The sequence below is a fragment of the Leptinotarsa decemlineata genome, unplaced genomic scaffold (genome assembly GCF_025532065.1).
Source record: "Leptinotarsa decemlineata unplaced genomic scaffold, Ldec_3_MD MMD2_tig00078422_RagTag_RagTag, whole genome shotgun sequence".
Taxonomy (NCBI): Eukaryota; Metazoa; Arthropoda; class Insecta; order Coleoptera; family Chrysomelidae; genus Leptinotarsa; species Leptinotarsa decemlineata.
Genome location: NW_027412747.1, coordinates 20,255,644 through 20,282,687, shown reverse-complemented (window position 1 = coordinate 20,282,687; position 27,044 = coordinate 20,255,644). Strand labels below are relative to the sequence as shown.

Sequence of the window (27,044 nt, the reverse complement as noted above, 5' to 3'; positions counted from 1 at the left end):
AAAAACAATGTATGGAATACAATATATATATATATATATATATATATATATATATATATATATATATATATATATATATACAGGTCAAAGTCAATAATGATCTCATCAACTCATCAGAAAAAACTAAATTTCTTGGCATATGCATAGATAGTGATATGTCATTTCAATCTAGCATTAATCAAGTGAATAATAAACTTAACAGCGCATACTATGCCCTAAGACAGTTAACTTCAATTTTTAATAAATCTCAGCTGTTAAATGTTTATTATGCCATATTCTATCCTAATATTTCCAACAATATAGCAGTGTGGGGCTGTTCTTCTGATATAAACAGAATTTTTGTCTCCCAAAAAAAAGTTATTCGTTTGATATTCAATCTTGCCTATAGAGATTCGTGCAAACAAATTTTTATTGAAAATAGAATCATGTGTTTACCTTGTATATATATTTATAAATGCGTTTGTTTGTTTATGAAGAAATATGACACGCACCTTCAAAACTCAGATTTTCATACCTATCCTACTAGACAAAAGAATAAAATCAGATTAAAAAAGCACTCGACTGCATTTTTCGAAAATTGCCCTTCCTATGCAGGGACAAAATTTTATAACAAACTTCCGGTTGAGGTACGGACGGACGAAACCCCAGGTATTTTCAAAGCAAAACTGAAAGAGTTTTTGATTTTCAGATGTTTCTACAGTGTCGTCGAATATGTGAACAAAAGTGATTGAAATGCTCATATGTGTATTGCTTATGTGTATTGTTTAAGCATTTTGAAAGTTTTAAAAGTTTTAAAAGTTTGTTCAAAATTTTAAATAAAAAATTTCTATGTTTATTGTTTCGTCATATCTGTATTTTGAAGTTTATTTATCTATATTTTTCACTGACTTGTCCTATATCACATTGTGATCCTAAAGGAATTATTTATATATATATATATATATATATATATATATATATATATATATATATATATATATATATATATATATATAATCCACCCTCGTACCAATCAAAAGAAAGAATTCAATTTCTGATCTCACAAATGACTCAATCAGAAGTTGCTCAATTTGTGTTCTTGTAAGTAAATATTGAGTTTATTTCTATAAGCTACCGCGGAGAGTGATTTTAGTGAATTGGGAATTCGATTATAAAGCCTGGCCACATTATAAGAGAAGGATCCACGAAATGAAGTAGTTCTGTGGCGGGGTGGTTGATTGATTTCTGAATCTCAGATTCAAATTCTATATCTCATTTTGTCGTGAAGATAACTGGGTACTTTTCTTGTTATAATCTTATGGTAGGTGATACAAGCATAAATTATGAGTCGAGCTTCCATTTTTAGCCATCTCAGTCTCTCCAAATGATGAGACACGTGTTGTCCCCTCCTAGCTCCTGTGATGAGTCTGATGCATGCGTTTTGTAGGGTATGTATTCTCTTTTCATCATATCATCATCATCATATTCATCATGGAAAGAATCTACCAGAATACCAACAGAATTACGGAATTTCTCACTTTACCTGTTTCGCAATGGGGAATATTCCTCCTGACGAAAATCAAGTAGTTTTCATAAAAGAACTCTAAAACAACGCATTTAAAGTTATCAGTTAAATCTTTTTCTTTAAAAAATTATTTAAATACTTAAAAGAGAGAAATGAAATAATGCATTCAACATTTAAAGGGATTCGTTTCTATTTCACCATTTGGCAATATCGATCATAGCTAATAAAGGACAATGAATCTGTTACCTGTATGAGACAAACAAAGATGACATATTTCAGAGGCGTGCTGTTTTGTTTACTTATCTACCGAGTTCCGAGACATTCTGTGACATATGACATTTTGTGCACCTAACCTATCTTCCTCTATATAAATAAATAACAAAACAACTGTTCTTTATGTGGCTTGTGGAGGTGGTATTGAACTATAATTTATATTTTGCCTCAATTGTTGATTTATAAAGATAATTTTCCTTTTTTTTAAGTAGAATATCTAGGTACGCATAAATTATTTCAACTTGATATAGGCGCTGTTGCCAATATGTGAATTAGAAACAAATCCCTTTGACAATGAAAACCCAACATTTGAAACATCAATTTGAATACTTTTCGAAGTGAATTTGAAAAACTCATGAATTAAACTCAACTTTATTTCGTTCAAACTTGCATTTGCTGTAATAACCCAAATTGAGGAACATTCCCCATTCTCTTTAATGACCTTACACTGTTATTTCGGTAACTAATTATCTTTGAAATTCAAATGACTAATTCACGACCCATACAAAAAACAATAATGTTCAAATGTTTTCCTTTCCGTCACTTTCCTTAACATTAGCAGAGAAAAAACATTGAAAAGCCTCCAGCGGCGAGGGCCTGCCCTATAAAATCAATAATCGGATCAAGGTTTCCCGCTCGCAAAGCCCTCGATAAGCTCTAAAGTGTGCATCAATTTGCATCAGAACTACTTATGGGTTTTAAAAACACACTTCTCTCTATCAAAGTGCCGAAAGCACTCGGGGGTGAAACAATCTCGATTGACTTAAACTCATCCATTATGAAAGCGCCGACAGCTTATGGTTCAATAAATAGAAGGTAGGTGTTACCTGGGCGATTATAAACGATTTCTGTGAAGCGTGTGACATTTGGGCGGTTTAAGAGTAATAGGGGAGTGTACCCGGTAAACATTGTATTTGCAAAATGTTGGTTATACAGTGTCACCATTAAAGTGCGCACCATATGGAAAACATGTTTTTTCGAAAAGTTTCAATGAAGTTTAACTTCGGCACTTGTTTGTGCTTTAAATTTAACTTAAAATGATGCGGCCAACTGCGACCCATCGACGTCAAAATTGAAAAAGTGCATTTCTAGATCGAATTTAACAAAAAGTTACTTGAAAAAGTTGTGTCTACGGCAAATTTATATCCACATGTCAAATTTTATGCAACTAGGATAAAGTTAAGTTTAGCTTATTTTTGACAGATATCCCCTTCATTTAAAAAAACAAGTTCAGTTAATTGTCATCAATTCATGTATACATAACAAACTCATCATGGAGTTTAACTTTTCTGATAAGTTTTTACTTATACGGACATTTTTAGAGAGAAATTAAAAATGTGCTATGAAAATTTTAACATGACTACACAACTTTTTGATTGTTCTCTCAACTTTTTATTTTTAATTTTTTTTTCATTTCTTTATTTTTATTTATTTTTGTTCAATTGTTCTATTTTACTTGTATTTATTTCACTATTATTTCATTCCAGGTTTATTTTGCTTAATATAATTGTCATTTTCAGCTATTCATTTTCAATTCTTTTTTTTTTAGTTGTTTCAGGGATTTCAAATCATTTTATATAGTAGACAATGGAAGTCCGAACTAGTGAAATTCATGCATAAAATTTGGCATATGGATATAAAATTGCCGTAGACACAACTTTTTCAGTAACTTTTTGTTGAATTCGATCTAGAAATACACTTTTTCAATTTTTTTCAAAAAAAAAGTTGAATTTGACAAACACTGAACGTCAGTGGGTCGCAGTTGGCCGCATCATTTCAAGTTAAATTTGAAGCACAAACAAGTGCCGAAGTTAAACTTCATTGAATGAAACTTTTCGAAAAAAAAGTTTGCCGTATGGTGCGCACTTTAATGGTGACAGTGTATGACGGTTTTCGTAAAATGTTTCAGGTAGACCAGAATAGTTCTAAACAATTTCGTTTGTGATGAGATGATCATAGAAATTATTCATATATTTTTCCTTTTAAAAGGCGAAAGACAAACACTACAGGAAAATCTTCAAGGCGCTCTTAGAGCGGTGCTCTAAGAGATTAAATCCATTTGAAAAAACGTTCTCCAAATAAAAGAGTTCTTAAACAGTGAAGTTTGAGGTGTATTGAGTTGAACCTCGAAACGATGAGCAGTCACAATCCGTCACGTATTTCTGATATGTACCGCTCTTGGTAGAATTAAATGTGCCAAGTCACTAAACCACTTGCCGTGGAAGTGTCTATAGAAGAGAAACAAATCTCCAACCTTTTCTCGATATTCCAGGCTATCAAGATTGCAAATGATGAATTTCACTAGTTCGGACTTCCATTGTCTACTATGTGAAATGATTTGAAATCCCTCCAGTCATCACCCGAAGACGATTGTAGATACTAACAATCGAAACATCGTGAACTAACGTGACTTGGAATCTCTCAACTTTTTATTTTTATTTTCTTTTTTCATTTGTTTATTTTTATTTATTTTTGTTCAATTGTTCCAGGGATTTCAAATCATTTCATATAGTAGACAATGGAAGTCCGAACTAGTGAAATTCATCATGAAACACTGTCAATCACCTTCAAACAAAAATTGCGAATGATATTCGCGTCTCCAATCACACGATGGCTCTATTTTGGATGGAATCCAGCAGCTTCAGGGTATGTTTGTGGGCGGAGCTTCATACATGAGAACCATACTCCAAAGAAGGTCGGATCTGAGCTTCATAAAGCATGGAAAGTTGCTGAGGTGTGTACAGTTTTCTGGTTCGGAACAGTGATCCAACCTTCTGAGAAGCAGCCTTCACAATTCCAGCGATATGATTGTGCCAAGACATATTTGTGTCCATTTCAACACCCAACAAACTTATCGAAGCAGGAAGCAGAACTATCTGACCTGACACTATTATTTCCGATTCGGAAACATTTATTCTATTAGAGAAAACCGATGCCTCGATTTTTGTGGCATTGAATTGAACCTGGTTACTTTCAGTCTAATTCGAAATGATTTTAAGATCCTCATTAGGATATTGAACCTCCTGCTGCCGCTGAAGATGTTCATCCGCAGCCGATATCCTGGAATCCAAATGTATTGACGAGACAAGGGTGCTGTCATCAGCAAAGGAATATATTGGATTCTTGGTTATTTCCAATGAGTCGTTGATATACAATTAAAAGAGGGTTGGTTGAACCTTCGTCATCTGGAAACATGGAAGATTGGGCAAACACGACATCAAAACAGTCTTCAAACCCACGAGGAAGATACAACGAAGCCTCAGGTTGGCTAAAGGCAAAAGAGACCCATTATCAGCAGCAGGGGTCTATCGCATACCGTGCACGTGTGATAAGGTATATATCGGAACCACCAAACGATCCATGGGAACAAAACTTAAAGAGCATTAAAGAAACTGTAGACTAGGCCAAACGGACAAGTCAGCTGTGGCAGAACACGCACTTAGTGAAGGAGACCACAGAATATGGAACCCCATTTCAAGGAATTCGAGAATAACGAACAGGACAACAGGCAGCGAGATTAATGTTCCAGGTTCAAGTGCAGGTACGACTACAGGTACAAGAGCAGGTACGAGTACAGGTACAAATACAGGTGCAGATACAACGGATTACCTGACAAGGCATAAATACGCTTCACGAAGCCTAAAAGGGTAGTCATCGGACAGCAAGCCATGATGGTTAAACCTCTGAGAAGCTAGCCACTCGCGCCAGCGAAACGTCAGGAAGAAATTCCAAAAATCCACGGCTTTGAAACTCGAAAAGCAATGACACTATTATGAATCTTTTTGAAACAACGCATAAATGAAATTTTCAGGACCGTTGTATGGAAGATTTTCGCTTTGGGATGTGTGATGTATGGATTTTTCATGCTTGAAATATTTAGTAGAATTCTAAAGATTTGACTTTCTTTGATTTCTGAAATATGAATTTTTTCTGAGATATTCAATATGTTTAATTTTCGTATTATTACAAACAGAAAATAAAAAAAAAATTTGAAGGCGAAAGTAAATTGTCATACAACATCATTTTTGTTCAAGGCCACATTGAAAATGCAAAAAACATCAGTTATTTAAATTATCTATAGAACGGATTATATTACATGTGTAAAGACTCATACAGGATACATTTGTTATGGTATAATTTTGGGTTGAGTAGGTACATGCTTTTTCAATTTCCAAAAGGCGAAAGTATTTTGCTTTTATCTGGTTTGAAGGTCTGTGGTTTTGGCTGTTCAAGTCGATGTGTATATTTTTCATGATATTGTGTGACAAATTTTACCATACTCAAAATTTGCATCATACTCTGTATATACTTTTCGAGACGAAAATATGATTCAGCGTATGTTAGTTCACGCTCTCACAACCGGAACTTTTGAGTTGTAGTCCCAAATATATATTTATATAAGGCAACTGGTGTGCCTTCTTATATCAAGTAGATTAGTTTTAAAATACCATTTTCTCCATCTTCATAAAAAATATATGAATCTTCCAAAGAAATTAAGGAAGTAATCAATTTCAAGAAAGAAAATCTATACAAAGATGTGTAGATAATGCAAAGAAGTGACTCAGACACAAATTGGAAGAAAAACCCTCTTGAAACAGCTACTTTAATATAAACATTGAACAACAGCAAGAAAAATATTTTCGAAACAAATACTTTTATATGAACACTGAATTATACAAAAACACTTTTCTCTATTTAGTGTGTATTCCATTGAATGAAGAGAAGTGTTTTTCGTATAACTCAGTGTTCATATCAAAGTATTTGTTTCTAAAATATTTTTCTTTCATGTAATTCAATGTTTACTAATATGAAAGTAGCATTTTTGAGAGTTTGTGTCTGAAAGTTACTTCTTTGCATGATCTGCACATCTTTGTATATACTTGTAGTTACTTTTTTTGAAATCGATTGCTTCCTCCCTTCCTTTGAAAGATTTCCACATTTTTTTGCATAGATATGGAAAAGTAGAAAGCTTAAAACTTCCCAAACATTCCCAAAGAATAATCTCTCCTAAAAATATCCCAGTTTTAATTTAAAATTTTTCTGATCTGTCGATCTGTCGACGAGTTTTGGAGTATCTGTACAATATTTAGCTTATTCTCAAACATTCCACTCCATACTGTGTAACAATATCGTATAACTGTCTCAACAAGAGATTTGAGAACGAAAATTGAGTTTTTTATGTGAGGATATCTCTGAGTTTGTACATAACTGCATAACTTTCATGAAAAAATCTGCCAAAAATAACATTTTCCATCTGAGTAACCGAATGGAGAAAAAACAATAATAATCTGTCTTTTTATTCTCAGATTATTCCCATATTCTTGTGGGTATTTCACATTGCTAAAACTACAATAAACCACGGGATTAATAAAACAATGACAGGCTCACGTTTTATTACAAGCAAGTGCCTCTACTAATTCATCACTTTCGAGCTTAAAAAGCTCGAGTTGTGATTAATGATGCTGTAATTAATAAGGGCCCGTCACTCCCTAATTGCGGTTTTAAATGGAGCGGAGTTGGAGAGTAATAAAATGAGATTGTTAAAAAAGTCATTGTTTGAAGCTGATTTATTTTCTTACGAATCAGCTTGATTTTATTATTTGAAATATACCGGGTATTGGTCAATGAAATGCAAAATATGTATTATTCTTCGAAAATTAGATCCCTTACGAAATGATATACTTATGCCAATGAACAACACAATGATCAAAACATTTTTCAAATGCATTTTTTTTATTCGACTGCGAATTTTTTCTCATGTCATCTATCGATTGAAAACGGGTGTCTCAAAACAGTAATTTGAGCTTGCAAAAAGGAAAAGTCAGCCAGGGCCATCTCAGGTCCATACAGTCACCGTATTCATAATATTTGTTCAGTTTCTGGCCAGAAATTCGTTCAAAACGATAGCTTTGTGAGATGATACGTTATAGTGGTGTAAAATTCATGAGTTTCCCTCCCAAATATTTGGTCTTTCCCAACGAATTTTCTCTAGCATAACGCTCAGATACCTAATATCCTTTTTTTTACTGTCTCCACCTTCTGATAAGATTTCTGAGTGCACAACACCCCGCTCTTAACACTTTCGGTCGACTTCTCTTGGTTTCTTTACAGCTGGAAGGTTCCATTCCGATGCTAGTTGACTGGTTTGCATACCGAATTTGTATGGGGTCAAACAAATCCATGATTTGTTTGGCCCCTAAGCTTCAACAATCAAACCAAGTGGGGAGTCCAAAATCTGGAGATTTACGATACCTTTGATCTCCAGAACAAAATTCAGTTCAATCGTTCCCTAACTATGTGGAAACTGGCTTTCAAAATTAACTAAAAATATCTGCTGATTTCGTAGACCTGCCAGAGGCATACAACACTATGTGGCGACAAGGAGTTATATATAAATAATACGAGCTATCCCATGCAGAAAGATGACTGATGTTATCAATGCCATGCCATCCAACAGATCTTTCCAAGTCATTAAGGCCTACAAGACCAGTATAAAAGTGAAACTGAATGAGGGCCTTCCACAAGGATCGATGCTTGCTCCCCTGCTCTTCAGCATTTACATAGCAGAGATGCCCGAAACAACATCAAAGAAGTTTGGTTACGCAGATGACTTGGCGCCTGCCACACGCCATAGGGAGTTTGAGATAATTAAGCGAATTCTTACAAATGACTTTGTACCCTTGGGAGATATTTTGACGATTGGAGATTGCAACCCAATGCCGCAAAGACCTCAGTATCGTGCTTCCACCTAAACAACAGGATGGCTAACTACCAACTCAAAATCAACTTTGAAGACTGACTTCTCAGTAACAATAAACACCCAAAGTACTTGGATGTCATATTCGACAGAACGCTAAGCTTCAAAGAATATCCTATTGAGACAGCTGCAAAAGTTAGAACCCGAAATAATATCCTGCATGCTATGTAAACTATGCGGTACCACATGGGGTTCCACACTCAGATCGACAGCACTGGGTTTAGTGTACCCCGTAGCGGAATACTGTGCACCGGTGTGGATCAACAGTCCACACATCAAACGTGTTGAAGCCCAACTCAATCAAGCTATGCGTACCATATGAGGCACAGTCAAGGCCACGCTCACTTGTTGGCTACCCACACTAAGCCACATAGCTCCTCCACACTCTTTCCCCGAGAGAAGGAGCCTACGTAACAATCACAACCTACCATACTGCTATCCATCTCAAACCTTATACAACTTAGTAAATACTACACTAATCAACCTACGAGTTCATGAACACCAAGGTCGATACATGACCAGAACAGCAGCAGCAACACCGATGCCATCAACACGCTGACACACCATGGACTCCCCGTGGAGAATCCAGAAGGATACCTACGAAGAAGCTCCTGTTTCCCCGAGCAAGACTCCTAGCAGCAATGCAAGATCCGTCGGAGCAGATCCAAGACATCTTGGAGGAGTATCCACAGAGAATCAGATAGCGGACAGCTACATCCTAGAAGGATCTGAAATCGTACAACATCCTATTCCAGCCTAACAACCTGAATCTATGTAAAAACTGACCACCGCAATGGACCGGGACCACTCCAACGGAACCACGGAACTACCTCCAACCATCAAGAGGCATAAGCATATAGCAGGCCCCCCTTAAAACCCTATCTCAAACTAAATGTAGTTTGACCCAAATTTGAATATATGTTTTTGAATTGAATTGAACTCCTCCACAAATTTGCCGAGAACACTCTCTGTATGTTCTATGTATTCTCCGATCCAAACTTGGAATAAACGACAGAACCATAAATAGGTTACGCTCATGAAAACCCTCTCTGAGAACGGCAGAGACTCTTATCGAAGAAAACTCCAACATGATTGAGCGGTGGAAAGAAGACGAAGAAGAAGGCCAGACCTGCAAACCGGGATATGTCCTGCGTTACAAGCAAGCCAGAGGTTTTGACCAACCAACCCAAATTGTGACTGCGGCGCTGAAAGACCAACTATTGAACACCTGGTAGAGGACTGTCAAATCAATTCCTTCAGTGGCAACCCATTCGATGTCCTGATTGCGACAAGAAAGTCGATAGAATGTATTCGTAACCTTAGAGTTTGTGAAATGTTAAGAAATGTGAAATGAAAATGTTACTTTTGTTACTTACTTACCTGTGATGTAGTCATACGCTGAATAAATAAATCGAACAACTCACACCAGGGATTTTCCTCGTTCGAAAGTTTTGAGGTCCTTAGGTGGAAACTGACTTAGTCTGTATTTTATTAATAATGTGGATAGCTACTCAAATTTGATTTACCTTTCAATTCCAGTCAGCCGTGGATGCCTGTATTTTTTTGATAGCAGAAGTCCACCACCCCATGCAGCCTGAAAAATAATAACACATATGATCAGGAATAATGAATCCTCTACTTATTTGAGATTAGTGATATATGAGATGAGGTTGATAATATTTTTTTCCTCCAGGCTCTCTGAGTATAATTTCGAAATCATAAATTTCTACAATTTAAACATTTTATAAGTTGAATGGCAGGTGGAATATGTAATTGTTTAATGATGATGTGGACATAAATAAAATCTCTGAAAACTAAGATATGGTTTTTCAAATACTTGGAAAGCTTCAATATGATTTTCATCAGTATCATTACCGGTATTATTATTATCGACCATGATAACGATAAAAATAATAATGAAAATGATAATAATGTTAATAATAATGAAAGTTCTTCATTTTCTCGACATAGTTTGGTATAAAATTTCTCCCACTCAATCGAAAACAAACAGTTGACGAGGGTGTTTGACAATAAGATATTGTTCAGAGTTGCTGCCTCGCAAAAAAATTAACGTTTATGAAATTCCATAGAATTATGAGTTAATTAATTAAATGAAGATATCGGTCATGTATGAGATTTCTTGCTTCAGTTTATCCATGAGAGATTTTTATTATCCAGAAGTCTATAAACAAAGTTTCATAAGTGATATTCTCGTCCATTGCGTATTTATAGCTAACCATTCTAATCAATAAAGGATTTGGTATGGGTTTTGTAACACAACTCTAAGTCTCATATAGAAGTATTGTACTTCTTGTATTCGTGCGGATGATATTTGTGAATCTAGAAATGGATCACATAAATCAAAATAGATGAAATAATGGCATCCCATTGGGACATATTTGATTTTCTGTTGAAATAGTGCCTCTGAAAATATAACTTCTTACATGAACTATATACGCGTCTGATTACCAGGCTTATATGTTTCGAACATTTCAGATTATGGTTGATATTTGATCTTAGAACATGAACATAGTTAGTGAAAGTGATATCATGTCTATCGACTTGTAACTTCACACAGAAATAGTGATACTGTCACATGTATGGCATGAAATAGTGATACTGTCACAAGTATGGCAGTATCACTATTTCTCGGGTTTGAAGGCAGTCAATTTTTGGAACTTCTTCATGACGTTTCGCTAGCGCGAGGGGCTAGCTTCTTTAGAGGTTTATACGTCCTGAGTAATCTCCGATGACTGGTCGGGGGCAATGAATTCCGTGTTTTCAAGCAGAATTCTGTGGTTTCCTTTGCCAAGTGCGTTCGTTTGGCCTAGTCTGCACTTTCTTTCATGTTTCTTCAGCCTTGTTTCCATTGATCTATTGGTGGTTCCGATGTATACCTTTCCACAAGTGTTCGGTATGCCATGAACCCCTGCTGCTGATAGTGAGTCCCTTTTGTCTTCAGCCGACCTGAAGCTTTATTATATCTTCTTGATGGGTTTGAGAACCGTTTTGATGTTGTGTTTTCCCAAGAGTTTCCGATTGTGTCTGTGACCCTAGGAATATATTATGGTAGTAGATGTGTCCTTGCAATTATGTGAGGCTTTTCCCAGTTTTGAGCCGTAGAACTCTTCAGTTTCACGGCTTTGTTGATCTCGGTACAAGCACAGGTAGTATCACACCAGACTACCTGAATGATAATACTATTAATAATAATAATAATGTTTTTTTTTCACCGTAGTGTGCGCTGGTCAGGCCCTATCCCCCGAAGCCCCGATACATTCGGGAGGGTGCGCCAGCATAATCAACCAATGACCACTCCCCACACCGTGGGGTAAGTGATCATTGGGTCCGAGAATCATGTGCCCTGAGCAAACGCAGTGAGCCAAGAATGACAGCCTTCTGCATCTGTGCGGCTAAGATTTCTGCCTTAGTGCGGCAAGCCGGTATGATTTTGAGATTCGAGAGTAGAGAAGACATCATTCCACCAAGGACTCCAACAATCAGAACGACCATCTTGACAGAGTGATCTGGATAGAGTCTGCGGAGTTCGAAGAGAAAATTCTCGATATTTTATCCGTTTTTCCTCCTCTTTTCTGACGATATTCGTCTCGCCAGGAGCTGAAAACTCCACGACAAATATCGTTTTGGTCTGGTGATCGAGAAGGACTACATCAGGCTTATTAGCTTGTATTAGCCTGAGGGTGGGGAACGAATAGTTCCAATAAATTCGGCACTTCTCGTTCCCCACAACGGATTATGTCGATGGATATAGGCCGAGACCGCATATGCTGGACATGCTGATAGCAAGTGCATTAGGGTCTCGGGTGCCTCGCGGCAGGCCCTGCACCTTGTGTCAGGAACCTCTATACCCATCACGCGACTGCGGTAGACTAAGGTGTTGAAGACACCATCCTGGCAAGCCATGATGGACCCCTCAGTTTCCGACTTCAGCCCACTCGACCTGAGAAAAGCGAACGTCAGGCGCTTTGATAAGCCAAGGTCTTCAATATTATTGAAGAAGACCCCATGCATTGGCTTATCCCTGTGTCTCCGCAGAAGTAAGGTGATCTCTGCAGCTTTTATCTGAGCTTTTTGCTGAACGGGTTCCAACTCGGTGACAGAATTATAATCACCTCGTTCAGAGTCGAAAACTATACCGAGTTCATCAGCTGCTCGAGCAGCTGCCCTAAGGAGAAATGCTCCAATTCCTGCTCTCTCATGGTCACGGACCATGCAGAGAAGGGAATCCGAACTCCTGACGACTTTACAGGCTGTATCCAGTACCATTCTGTCATGTAGACACTCCAAACTCAAAAGTCCACGACCTCCCTGTTGTCGGGGGAAGTACAACCGTGGAACGGACGATTTGGGATGCAAACTCCTATAGAGATGCATCATTTTTCGGGTCCTTACGTCGAGTTGATACAGCTCCTCCCGAGTCCACTTCACTACTTCAAACGAGTAGAGTAAGATTGGAACGGCAAGCATATTTGTTGCAGCAACTTTGTTCTTCCCCGACAGCTCCGATGACCAGATCTGTCGAAGTTGTGCTGATACTTGCCGCGGAGAGAGTTTTTCACTGCGGTTACCTCTTGTGAGTGGCGTTGTTCCACCCCAAGGTAAGTATACGTCTCTCCGGCATCCAGATGGTGTAGCATGCTTCCATCTACGAGCTGCACATCCTCTCCGTAGTCCCCGCATCGTCCTCTTTTGAGATGAACCATTGCACATTTGTCTATCCCGAATTTCATACCGATAGCATGCGTGTACTCTTCCACCACCCTCAAGGACTGATGGAGATCCTTCTCTCCAGAGGCATAAAGTTTAAGATCATCCATATAAAACAGATGGGTGACCTTGTGCCTCCGGTTTCCGGGGGTGCCACAGTTATACCCTCGAGTGTTTCTGAGCGCAACGGATAATGGCAATAGTGAGATGCAGAATAGAAGGGGACTGAGGGAATCACCCTGAAATACACCCCTTCTGAAAGTGACCCACCCTGTTTGGACTCTTGCTTGACCAAATGTTATGGTGAAGCGAGTTCGCCAAAGTGGTATCAGTTGTTCAATGCATCTCACTATGTTGTCGGGTACCTGAGCAAATGCAAGATGAGCTCATGCGAAATTGTATCAAATGCCTTACGGTAATCGATCCAGGCCATAGAGAGGTTACGCTTATATTGTATCGAGTCCTGCGTTACACATCTATCGATGAGCAGGTTCTCTTTACATCCAGCGACTCCTCTCTTCGACCCTCTCTGCTCATATATCCGTTCAAACACTCGGTCAACTGCGGTGAGTATTCGTGTGTATAAGATGCTTGTAAACAACTTATAACACGAATTCAAGCATGTTATCGGTCTGTAATTCTTAGGAATCGACAAATCTCCGCTTTTGGGGATGAGAACGGTCCGCCCCTCGACAAACCAATCCGGAATCGGCTGCTCTCCGTCCAGCCATAAGTTGAAAACTCTGGCCAGATGGCGGTGGGTACTTGGAAGTTGTTTCCACCAATAAGTGTTCAGCCCATCTGGGCCTGGAGCAGCAAAGTTCTTGGAACCAACAAGGGCTCTTCGAACGTCATCCGGGGTTATCGGGTTGCGCAGTTCATTGAGCTCAGGCTGTCGAAGCTCTCTGTTGAAAGCTTTGAACTGCGCTAGGGCTGGAGTGTCTAAGTTGAGTGGCTGCGGGTGTTCATAGATATCCTTCCAGAAGGATTCCACCTGATCAGCAGTCGGCGGATTATCCACAACACGTGGAGGCTCTTGGAATAAGCGAGAAGGTTTCTCGCGGAACCTAAGATTTTCCGCGATGCTTCTCGCTCGCCTTACTAGTGACTTCTTAGCAGCCACTAGCATACGTATCCTATCAAGGCAATGCTGTTTGGTGGTCAACAGCACGCCTTGGCTTAAAGTGTGATGGATACGTCGTAAATTGGCGGCTATTCGCCGCCAAGGAAAATACAAAAAAAGGCTATCCAACTTTGAAAATAGAATCTACATAAACATGCTTTACGTGATTTACCTATGCCAAGTACAGGTATTACGTCCTTGGTATAAACTTCAAGGACGAATTAATCGACCTTGATTTCCAGCAGGAACCATGGACAGGAAATACAGGCCAAGTAACCGGACTGTTAAATATTCCTGGTGAGGTAATAGGGTGCCCTGGGATGAAACCCAGAGCATGTCATTGAGAAGGGTATTAATTATCTTTTGCTCAGAGGCTTCTGCACCCAAGATATGGTAGCCATCCAGCCATCCAAATTTCCCTATCGGGCAAGAAGGGTATGACGAATATTATCGCCTGCTCCGCCTTCTTTCCGGGAGATTCGGATACCATACCTCCTCTAGCTGTTATACGACTACAGCAAGAGGAACAAACTTCAAATCGTAATGAGATGTGACGCCGATTCACACCATACAGTGTGGGGCAGCACGTATATAAACCATAGAGGTGAGTTAACCTTCGATTATATACTGGGGGAAGGGCTATCTGTAATCAATGAGGGCTCGGAACCCAACTTTTGTCACTAGTAATAGGCAAGAGGTATTCGACTCAACTATCAGCTCACATTCTATGTATCTTGTTCTAACATCGAGCATAAAATTCTGCAGACCCCGAAAAATAGCTTTCACACAGTTATCCCCGGGCGTGAAAGTTCACAAAATCATTTTTATTGAGACTCTAAGAAACTTACATCAACATGTAACCACATCCCGTACTTCTTGCAGATATCAGCAATATCGTTAATGGGATCGAAGGCTCCCAAAACTGTGGTTCCGGACGTACAGCAAACGAAGAATGGAATATGCCCCCTATTTTTCCTATCTCTGACGAGACGTTCCAGTTCAGAGGGAATCATGCGGCCGTTTTCGTCTGATGGTACCATGACGCAGTTGTCGGTGCCCAAACCACACACTGATGCACAAGATTTGACGGAGTAGTGACTCTGGAAATCAAAAGAATAATGTAACACATTCAGTTTTTGAGAATCCATCAGAGAAATGAGTGGTGTCAATATCATTACTAGCGAGCAAACCAACATGTACATATCGCGATTGTAGATGTGTCTAGAAGAAATGGTGAATTCTATCAGGAAAAGAAGTGAATGTTGTTGAGGCTTCACAACGTTGAACTGTTTCTGTCTTGTGTTATGACTTTGAAGGTTATTATTTTTAATAATATTATAATTTCAGTAAATTCGGGTGGCTATAATTTCAATAAATGAATAGAAACTATAGCATTTTTTTGAAACCAGCACGTATCGGCTCGTATCAAGTATATCAAGTATTGGCCAAGCTCGTATCGAGTATTGTGGTCAAGAAAAATCAGATTCAGAAACAATATATGCTCCAGGTAATTATGACTGAGTAGGTACCTGAGCTGGTAGTTCTCACTAGTCATTTTGTGTGGTACATAAAAGTAAAAATGAAGAATTAGAATTTTTAGGGATGAAGTTTGTGAAGATCAAGTCGTTTCCGGTATAGTTTGAGAAAATATAACATTGTTAATATAATGTAAACATCGAATCTTACCTGATCTGAGGTATACATCACAAGTTGTCCTTGTATAGTAGCAATTCCTTTCTCTTTGTAGTTGGGGAACATTTTGTGTCTTGCAGCCAAAAAGGCATAAAGATTTGATATAGATCCACCTGAAAAGTGAATCAAAATCAATTATCACAAACTCAGTGTGACATTTCTCAATTCATTTGAAAAATATTCGTTTGTCTCGAACTTTCTCAATCTTAAATTGGTGAAATTTCTACGAAGTTTGCTTTAATTAGTATATACTTTGTGAAAATGTATACTGGGAAAAAGTAAGGTACTGTATTATGAATAACATAATATTCACGTACGAGGTTTGTTAAAAAAATAAGGTAAATTTTGAAATTTCGTGGCCTGTGTACATTCGGTTAGCAATTTTTTATTTTTTTAAGCACACGATACGGACCTTTGAACAATAAATTTTTTTTAACCCATTAAATATCATTATTCAGAAAAAAATTACACCTTCTAGACACTTGAATGAATAAAAACCCATGAAAAAAAATCCTGTAAGTAATTATTTTATTAGATATACTTTAGTTGGACAACCAATTTTTACAAGTTTTAAATTTACATAAAAACCCTGATAATTTCCAAACTAAAATCCCCAAATTTTTGGAGCTTTCATTGAAAGCCTTGAAAAATTTTGGTTTTTCACATTGTTATCGATAATCAAAGACGTTAAAAAATGAAAAATTCAATTGGAGCAATAATATATTTTTTTTCAAATTCCTATTATTTAAAGTTACATGAGAATGGTTTTCCATAATTTCTAGCTCTATTTCTTAGAAAAATTGTTACATACAAATGTATTGTTTATAAGATATTTGAAATTTTTTGGGGGGATTTTTATCAGTGATGAATATTATGATTTTTGAAAAAAAAACCGTTTTAAAAAAAAATTATCTCTTAAAAACGCATTTGTTGATTAACAATTTTTTTCTACCAAATTTGAATATTAGGGAACGATTTTTTAAAAATCATAATTTCTATTTCTCTTTGACATTCTGAAGGTTTTTGTTTTTATTTATATATTCTTTATTTATAATAATAATAATAATAATATCTTTATTCGTCTTGAGAAACACAAGGTTTATAGACATGTCAAAACAAATGGCGCAATTGAAATCAGGCTATATACATTGATTTATTTAATGTATAATTTATTTTAAACAAATCAATTTTCACGATATATTTTTTTTAATACAACCAAAAAACTAAACGAAAATAGACATGTGTCACCAAACGCAAAAAAATCAAAATATAAAAAAATGTGGAAAATGGTGAAAATTTTTTTTACAAAAAGTAACACATCGTTGTTTTTGTTTCATTTGGTTGAATTTGAAAAAATATATCGTAGAAATTATTTATTTATTTGAAACAAATTGTTTATTGAATGAATAAAGAAAATATATAATTAAAAAGTTTTTTTTCAGAATATCAAAGAGAAATAGAAATTATGATTTTCAAAAAAAATGTTCTTCAGTGTCAATAATAATAATAATATTTATTAGCAAAAATAAATTGCTGATCAAGAAATGCGTTTTTTAAGCAATATGAAAAATTTTTTGAGAACGATTTTGTTTTTAAAATTCATAATATTCATCACTGATGAAAATCTTCCCCAAAAAATTTCAAATATCTTATGAACAATTCATTTGTTCATAACACTTTTTCAAACAAATAGAACTAAAAATTATGAAAAATCATTATGTAACTTTAAATGATGAGAAAACGAATAAATTTGAACATTGAAAAAAATATTTTCATTGCTTTAATTGCATTTTTCCTTTTTCAACGTCTTTGATTATCAATAACAAAGTGGAACAAGAACCGTTTTTGAAGGCTTTCGAAAAAAACTCCAAGAAGTGTAAAAAAATTGACGTTTTTTGTTTTAAAATTATCAGGGTTTTTATGTAAATTTAAAACTTGTGGAAATTAGTTAATTAACTAAAATATGTCTAATAAAATAATCAGAGGAGAATTTTTCTTCATGGATTTTCGTTTATTCAAGTGTCTGGAATGTATGTGAATTTTTTTCTCTCAATAAGGATATTAATTAATGATAATTTTTAGCGTGTGCAGGACGCGCATCACCCACTTTAAGCGCTATTTTCACCTCTAAATTGTAATTATAAATATGATTTTTGAGAAAAATGAAAATCCACCTAATTTTTTGAAAAAACCTCGTAACTTCCAAAAAAAATTCTGTATCGTCACCTGGTGCCAATATCGAATCTCCTTTTCGCCAGTTTTTCCCGATGATTTCTCGCATATGCGTCATGACCACGTTTTCCATCAATATGAAGACAGGTGCAATTTCGTAGGTGAACATGTTTGTGTTTGCTGTTGCTGTCAGCCATTCTCCCGCCATCGAAATCAAATCCAGCCCGCATGATAGTTGGTTGAAGAAATGAGGATGTCCTGAAACAAGGTGATACTCAGAATTTTTCAACTAGATTAGATCACATTAACCTAATAAAAAATATTTTGTGACTCTACAATGTGGACAGCTGACGTAAAATGAATTTTCTTCTTCAAAAAATATGATGTTTCCGAAGGAGTTGCGCGTTAGAAGGAAATCTCTTAGCTTGCAAGTTTCGTGCAGTTACAACTAACGTCATTAAGGAGGCAGCTATAAATATTTTCATGATGTCCGAGTGCAGGATAAAATAAAGAAGATAAGGCCCATGATACACATTAGAAATGGAGGAGGAAACTAAAGGTAAGGTTCTTATGAAATGATTTTAACGAAGACCACGTACATTGACTTCTCCTTATGTAGCTGCAAGAGTGAAGTGATCGTTGTGACTTTGATATGGCCCTTTTGGGAATTAATTCTTTCTTGGTGATACCGAAAGTCACCTCGTTTAGTATTGAAAAGTGAACCGACGTTTCCAATCACTGGAGAGGTTGCCTTATAAAATTATCTAGTTTCTGTTCTTCCATTGTCCCGTACCATTAAGAGAAGAAGATTCGAACTCTTGATGGATTCACAGGATTCATCTACTTCACCATCTTGTTATGGAGATCCTCAGAAGAGTACCACCTCACTGTAGGTAGGTAGGTAGGTCTAAAGTGAGTGGGTCTATTCGACCTTCCACCGCAACCCATAAGGGTTTATTGTGGCTCACATCTATTCAGACTCGGCCAAATAAACCCAGTTTTTTAACGAAGCCGATTAGTTTGTATGGCGAGTGGTCTTTCAGGTCAGATGGTGAGAGTATCGATCTGGCGAACTTAAAGAAACTGATTTGGTCCCCAGCGGAGCAGGCAGAAAGTATGTGCTCTGCAGTTTCATCATTTTCCAGACAGAGGCGATACACACTGCCTTCCGACAGTCCAAGTCTCTGCATGTGATGATTCAAATTACAGTGAACTGTAAGAAGGCCTGTTAGACATCGTAGTTCATCCCTACTGTAGTTCAACAACTGTTTGGAATCAAGCTTCGAAGGGTGAATAAACGGGTGTTTGTTTGGCAAATCCCAAAGCGATGCCAATGACAGGTTCTGGTCCAATGAAGCCGCTTGCAGCACCCTTTTTTGCAAGAGAGTCAGCAGCTTCATTGGCTTCATTGCCTTCCAGGCCAGTATGGCCAGGAATCCAGACCAGAGGCAATCTGTGGAGTCTTCCTATCGAGGAGAGTCTTTTTTGGCAGTTTGCTACCAATTTAGACGTTGATCGGTAGGAGCCAAGAGCTTCCAACGCCGCTTGACTGTCCGAGAATATTTTTATTGACTTGTGAGTGAGGTTTAATGTATCCAATCTCTCGCTTGAAATACAATCCGCTTGAAATACAATCGCATAAGTTCCTATGTAGATAGATAACTCTGTCCTGGTTCTGCGACTGAAAACACCTGCACCAGAACCGGAAGGTGTTTTTGATCCATCTGTTAACCAACAACTATCTGCTCACAATATTTCCTTCTTCCGCAGGATCCAGTCGTAGTTGACAGTTGGAGGCATAAAGTCAGAGGTCATTTCCAGAATGCTGTGACTTCCAATGTCAACCAACAGTCTGTTGCACTCTGCATTGAATTGATTTGTGCATTTGGCAATGTGCAAAAGTCTGTATGCAGTCCATCTAGCCTCTCTTTCCAGAAAAATGTGGAGAGGAGGTAGATCTAGAAGGATCTCCATGGCCGCTGACGGTGTGGTACTGATGGCACCACTGATAGCCAGACAAGCCTGTTTCTGTAAGCCAGAGAGCTTCGCTTGGGTCGTTTTCTGTAAAGCCTTCGGCCACCAAGCAATTGCACCATAAGTGATCATTGGTCTGACAATCATCACATAAATCCAATGGATTTATTTGAGACCTAAACCCCAAGTTTTACCACAAATCCTTCAACATGTCCATAGAGACAGTTCGGCTTTGTGTAAAACTTTTTCCAAGTGAGCGTTCCAGGTGCGTCTTTTATCAAGGACAATGCCAAGATATTTCTCCTCCGTTCCAAATGAAATGACTACATCATTGAGGTCCAATTTCCTTCTCTTGGTGAAGGGGATCAACACAGCTTTGCTGGGGTCGACAGACATCTGCTCCCTCAAGCACCAACTGTGAACAACGTCCAACGCGCTTTGGAGGATATTATAAGCTATCCTTCCCGACGTGGACCTTGCCAGGATGACGAAGTCATCTGCATAAGCTTGCAGATCAACTTTTCTTCTGTCGAGGGCATCAGGCAGACTATCCACCAGGAGCAACCACAGAAGGGGAGATAGTATCCCACCTTGAGGGCAGCCTCTGGTGACCCTGAACCTGATAGCCTCGCCTTGAAGAGTCGTAGTTGTAGTTCTGTTTACTAGCATGGCATAGATCCAGCCAGTTATGGTCGATTCTATACCCTTTCTAGCCAGAGACAATCCTATAGAGTTAGGTAGTGCATTGTCAAATGCTTCTTGAATATCAAGAAATACAGCAACCCCAAGGGATTGGGAGGTTTTCTCAACGAGGTTGTTAAATGCTGAATCTGTCGATTTGCCGGTATGATAAGCATACTGGTGGTTATTCAGGGGGGATGCATATAATGCTACCCTCCTGATATGTCCGTCCAGTATCCTCTCAAGTTCTTTCAGCAGGAAGGATGTAAGGCTAATTGGTCGTAACGATTTGGGGTGTGGGTCCCTCTGGCCCACTTTAGGTATATATACCACCCTTGTTGTCAACCATCTGGGTGGTATATAGTTCCACGCCAGACTAGCTCTATGCAATTTTGTGAGAATAGGTAAAATTATTTCCAGTTCTTTATGAAGAAGAGCTGAAAATATACCATCCTCTCCGGGATATTTGAAGGGCTGAAGAGACTTAATAGCCCATTCAACTGCCGGTGCTGTAATAACCTTTTTTGCGACTTCCCAGTCGTTCTTTTTTGGGCGTTTAGCGCCCTCGAAGCTGGGCGGTCTGTTATTATCAAGAGTCAGATTTCCAGGAAAGTGGTTTTCTATCAAAAGCTTTAACGTTTCTTTACTAGAGGTCGTAAATTTTCCATCGGGTCGTTTAAGTGACCCAATTTCAGCAGTCGGCTCTCTAGAGAAAATTTTGTGAGTTCTTGTGCTGCAAGGTAAAGCAGAGATACTCCCACAGAACTTCAGTTTCGCCTTTCTAATTTTCTTTTTGTATGTGGTTAGAGTGGTTTTATAAAGCTGCCAGTTACCTGACTCTTTAGCTCGATTGAATAGTCGTCGAACTTCTTTTCTTTTACTGTCAAGGCTTTTGTTCCACCAAGAAGAGTTGCGGTTATCTCTTTTGACCCTCAGTGGACAGTTCTCATGTTGTTGAAGATGGTATGACTATAAGAAATAATAAGTTGTATAATTTTTTGGGGATTTGAAGTCGACTTGGCACTCGCAGTGGAGTCAAATCGGAAAGGCAATCATATTTGCAGCACCAACCTTGATTTTCTCAAAAATGTCGGTAACCAGAACTGCCAGAGAGTTGTTTACTGACTCTACCTTTTGTGAGTGGCGTTATTTCCCACGAGACAAACCATCTGGACTCAAGATGGTGCAATATGTTTTCGTCTACGAGCTGCAAAGTAACGAGCATCATTCAGGGTTATCAGGTTGCGCAGTTTATTGTGATCAGGCCGGGAAAGCTCTCTACAAAAAGCTTGGAACTGAGATAGAGCTGATATGTTCAAGATGATAGGCTGTGGATGTTCATAAGTGTCCTTCCAGAAGGATTCCACCTGATCAGCGATCATAGGGTAATTTACAACATGCGGAGTCTCTTGGGAATAAGTGAGAAGGTATTCCGCGATAGTCAGCCCAAAACTAACTTTTTAGAAGCCATTAGCATTTGTAACACACCAAAACTTCAGCTTACTAATGCTTCAGTTCAGGGTGTTTTGGACCCTGCGAGCTTGAAAGTTCTGTTGGCCGCTCTGCAGTTCATCATATATTGGATAACGGAAGAAGTTAGACTGAGACCCCTGTACCAAGTTTTAAAACTATAATACTGTGATACCACCTGAGTAGAAGGTGAAATGAGCCTTTTTTTTCCTTACTTTCAGTTTTTACCGAACGTACTTCGAAAATTATTATTACACTTGGTTTTCATTGAGATATAAATAAGGAAATGAGTTATCATTCGAAAACTTGCGAATTTTCCACTCAAATTCACGTCAAGAGATCACCCGATGATAAATTGTCTCCAGCATGAAAACAGGTTTTTCATTTCCTGATTCCTTTCAGAGATCATGATCATTCACGTGCGGAGGATTCGATACATTTCATTCCCAACAAACCCGGCGCAATTTTTACGGAGAGAAGCATCTTTTATGATGTTTACCCCCGAAAGGAGATTAAGGGTAATCCAATAGGTCACGTGCCACCGGTGAAGGGTGTGCAAGAGCCGGGAGTAATGTCTTTGTTTCAAGTCCACTGACATTCAATTATTCTGAGCAATAGCCCAGCATAATGGTAGATTGATGGCTGGGATGTAAAGGATGTTGGACGAGAGACCGGGATTTGAAACAAGGAATTGCGAGTGAAGGAAGATTGGACGATTTTCCCGGAAACAAATAACCACAGCGAAGTTTTTGATGTTGATATATTGGGGGAATTTCGATACTGGAAGTAAAACTAGTCCATTAAAATAATACATTTTTAGGCCTTAACGTGCGTTTTCCCGAGAACACAATTTAACTTTGTTGATATGTAGGGGGGATGGATATAAGCTTGAGTTCAAATTTGTGAGGTCGCAACCATTGTCCCCCAGCCGCCATCTTGGAAAAAGGGCTGCAAAGTATCGCTGAATCTCGTAAACTAGCAATCCTACAGAAAATTTTATGGGTCATTATTTGTAACAAATTAAATTGTCTACAGCTCTAAATCATGAAACATGAATGAACATGAAAAAAACAAAAATAAGTAAACATTTAAAAAAAAATTTGGGCGCTATAGTTTTTTCTGGTGATTTTACAATAAAATATAACCATACAAATATTTCGAAGGATTTTTCAACGAATGATTTCCACTTCAAATTTGTTCAATTTCATCAGTTTATCTGGGTTTTACAGTGTTCCGAAGTTGATCGGGTTCTTGAATACTCGTAAGAATACGATAAAAACGAACCATTACGCTTGGTTTTCATTATATATTTTTTTATTCATATAGTTCATCATAAAATGTTACATTAAGGCAAGCTATTCGATGATCCCTCAGATATTCTTGATGGTCTTGCCGATTTCATCAGTGGTTCTTATATAGTGTCAACATCAAGTGACCATGCGAACAACAGTAGTGATATTCCCAGCTTAGTGATCAAAAACTTCAGTATTTGAGATCATACCCTAAAAAAATTAAAGCCTAAATTTACTGCGGGACCTGATCATATTCCAGTATCCATCAGCTCTGGTAGAACCACTAACAAATTGATTAATATATGCGTGAAAACATCAACTGTACCATCAATATGGAAAATTTCGAAAGTCTGCCCAATTTTCAAAAAAGGAGATAAAAGTGAGATGGAAAATTACTGGCCAATTTCTATCATATACAACTTTTGTGAAGTGTTGAGATGTTTCTTGAGAATAAAATCTATTGTCATGTCAGCAACATTATTAGCCCCAATCAACACGGTTTCATGAAAGGACGTTCAACCACCACGAATCTTGTAACAATCACTCATTGTATTGCAGAGGGTATTAATTGTCAGTCTCAGACTGATGTCATCTACACTGATTTTCCTGAAGCGTTCGACAGACTAGACCATAGTGTCCTGCTTAACAAGCTTTCGACTTTTGGGTTATCCAATGAACTAATTACCCCCTTCAAATCGTATTTTTACAACGGTAAGCAGTACGTCCAACTCAATGGCCTCAAGTCTATCGGATATATAGCCAATTGAAGCGAAAATATTGAATACCTCATCATTCAAGCACAAAACAAGACACCTCCATTTCATGAAAAAACGAAAGAAAAAACTTCCAGTGTTGCTCAAATCATTTATTTATGTACTTTGGAAGAGAAAACACAGTTTACCTTGAAGCATGAAACAAGTAAAAAAATTAGCTTTCCTGTTCATAATGGTCACCCGACAGAAGGGAAAAATATCTGATATTCACATGTACCTCATAATACCCATTCAAGCCAACCTCAATCATATTAATGAGAGCTTTGGAAAAGAAAAAACAAATTTTTGTTTTTGTAAGTAACCACTCTGATTTTTTCAGCAACTGCTTTCGTTTTGATTTTCATAGGCTTCTAATCTGGCCTGTTCTAGATTTTTTTTTCTGTCAGCTCTCTCTATAGCTACTTGTCGTCAGGGCCGTAGCGAAAAGAAATACCAGGGGGGGGAGTAAATACAAATTTTCCCAACTCCACCAGCAAAATTTCCCAACTTTCGAAAAAATGAAAGCCAAAGGATAAGTTGCTACTATAATATATTAATTTTCTTACTTAGCTATGCAAAGATTGGCTGAATGCTTATGCCGTATGCACAAACAAAAATAAATTTTGGTAATTATAAAAATAATAATGGGAATTATTCTACTTGGGACCAAGGTCCTTGTTCGTCCACCATATCCACCATGTATAAGAATATTCAATACAAATGAAATGAAACAACACTTAAAAAATATGGTGCTTATTGTTTTCTACTATTATTTTTTCTATCTTCACGGCCCGAAATTTCCCAATTTTTCCAAGTCGAAAAAACAGCGAAAAGTTGGGAATTTTGTAAAATTGTCACTTCAAAATTTGTGCACTGTTCAGGACTTTTCTCTTATTTGGGAGGAATTGAACTTTTTTGAAGTTTTGAAACAACTTAGAATTTCAAAGTACGGGATCTCCAAGTTATGCATGTTGGGAAATCCCACCCTTCTTCTGGTTCTTTTCCTTTTCTTATCACCTCTCCTTTTCTTTTCTCTCATTTTTATTTTTTTAAATTTTTTTTCATTTTTTTACTATTATTTTTTTCTATCTTCACGGCCCAAAATTTCCCAACTTTTTCCCAAGTTGAAAAAGCAGGGGGGGAGGTTCCCTCCCGTTCCCCCCATGGCGACGGCCTTGCTTGTCGTTACAACTCTTGCATACAAAAAATAATTTCATTGTGTTTCATTTTTTCGATTATTTTAAAGGGGAATTTTGCCTCTATGATATTGCTTTCAACGAAAATTTGTCAGCACCGACATATATTTAATGCCATTTCTGTATGCTATGGTATAATATTATTATTTAGGTAAAAGGTTACTATAGTAGCTACTAAAATAAATAATGTCAGAGCCTAGATTCTTCGTCGAGTCTATGGAATGGTAAAACGTATGTCATTGTAAGATGTATGAATCTTATTTTCTAGTTTGTTCATAGAATATGTGATCAAAGGGAAAATATATCATTTACGTCAAACATAAGATGTTGAATCTTTGATATTGCGAGAAACTTGTCAACTACAACAACTATTTTCAGTTCATCAACACCTTTGATAAGAAATTCTCTTATCGGTACCAACATGTTATCAGGGATATTTGTTTATTCGTCTGAGTAGGCTGGTATCACCAGCAAATATTTGTTTGTTAATTAAACCTTTGATCTCCTTGAAAACATATGCGGGGCACTCCACGTTCAATTAGTTCATGACGTTTTCAAGCATTAATTGACTCATATACGAGTAGGATATGACTGTCACGCAATCATGTTACAAGGTTAATACTGCTGGAGTTTTTTCCCAACACCAAACCGTTATTTTAACATCTCCATACGTGTTTCGATCACCAAGTGATCATCTTCAAGAAGAAGATTAAACTGTTCGATCTTAATTCGAAAAAAATAAAAATTGTATGCAGAAATATTATAACGTGGTCTGTCAAAAAATAAGTGAAGAATTTCATAGATAGTTACATCTGGGGGTCAAAATCTGCCCTTTTCCTAATTGAAAAGTACCCACATCTTGGAGTTTTACTTCTGTAATTTGTTTCATTCTCAAATTTCCTCGGCGGATAAAATTCTCGATTTCAATTTTATTTTCAGATTGTGGAAGGTGGAAATATTCAAATTAGAGAGTAAAAATAAAGTTTTTCAATGAAGGTTACTTCTTGTATTCATTGCAGATACATTTCATGTAAAAATAAAGTGTGGTTGGCAGATTCCAACATGCACATCAGAAAATTACCCGAACATTTTTTACACGTTCAAACAATTATCGTCAAAGAGATCAAGTCTGTCAGGATCCATACTCGTGAGAATTCAATTCTCAAGAATGCAACATATGGCATCATTTAGTAAATCCTGAGCTTAGGATATACTGAAAAGCTTCTACGACGTCGAAAAAGGGGGAGTTGAGTGGCAGGAATCGCGCTGTTCTGTACTAATCTGTGTCTGAATGGAGCAGGAATCATGTCCAGCGGCTCGGAAAATAACACGGTACAGACATGTTCGATATGCGAACTTAGGCTCGACAAACGTTCTCAACATTTAGAGTTTTATTTTTTACTAGGTGTTGTCCGCGACTTCATTCGCGT

At 37.4% G+C, this 27,044-nt stretch overlaps 1 protein-coding gene across 2 annotated transcripts in view; it reads right to left on the bottom strand.

Moving 5' to 3' along the window:
• The window catches only part of Gad1 (glutamate decarboxylase), a 142,734-nt gene that overhangs the window by 14,278 nt on the left and 101,412 nt on the right, over window positions 1–27,044 (bottom strand). For both annotated transcript variants that reach the window (XM_074186450.1, XM_074186451.1), the window contains exons 4-7: window positions 18,304–18,507; window positions 16,072–16,190; window positions 15,234–15,485; window positions 10,061–10,128 (exon numbers count right to left, since the gene is read on the bottom strand). In XM_074186450.1, coding sequence (XP_074042551.1) covers window positions 10,061–10,128; window positions 15,234–15,485; window positions 16,072–16,190; window positions 18,304–18,507 — 643 coding nt within the window. The remainder of the gene's footprint in view (window positions 1–10,060; window positions 10,129–15,233; window positions 15,486–16,071; window positions 16,191–18,303; window positions 18,508–27,044) is intronic.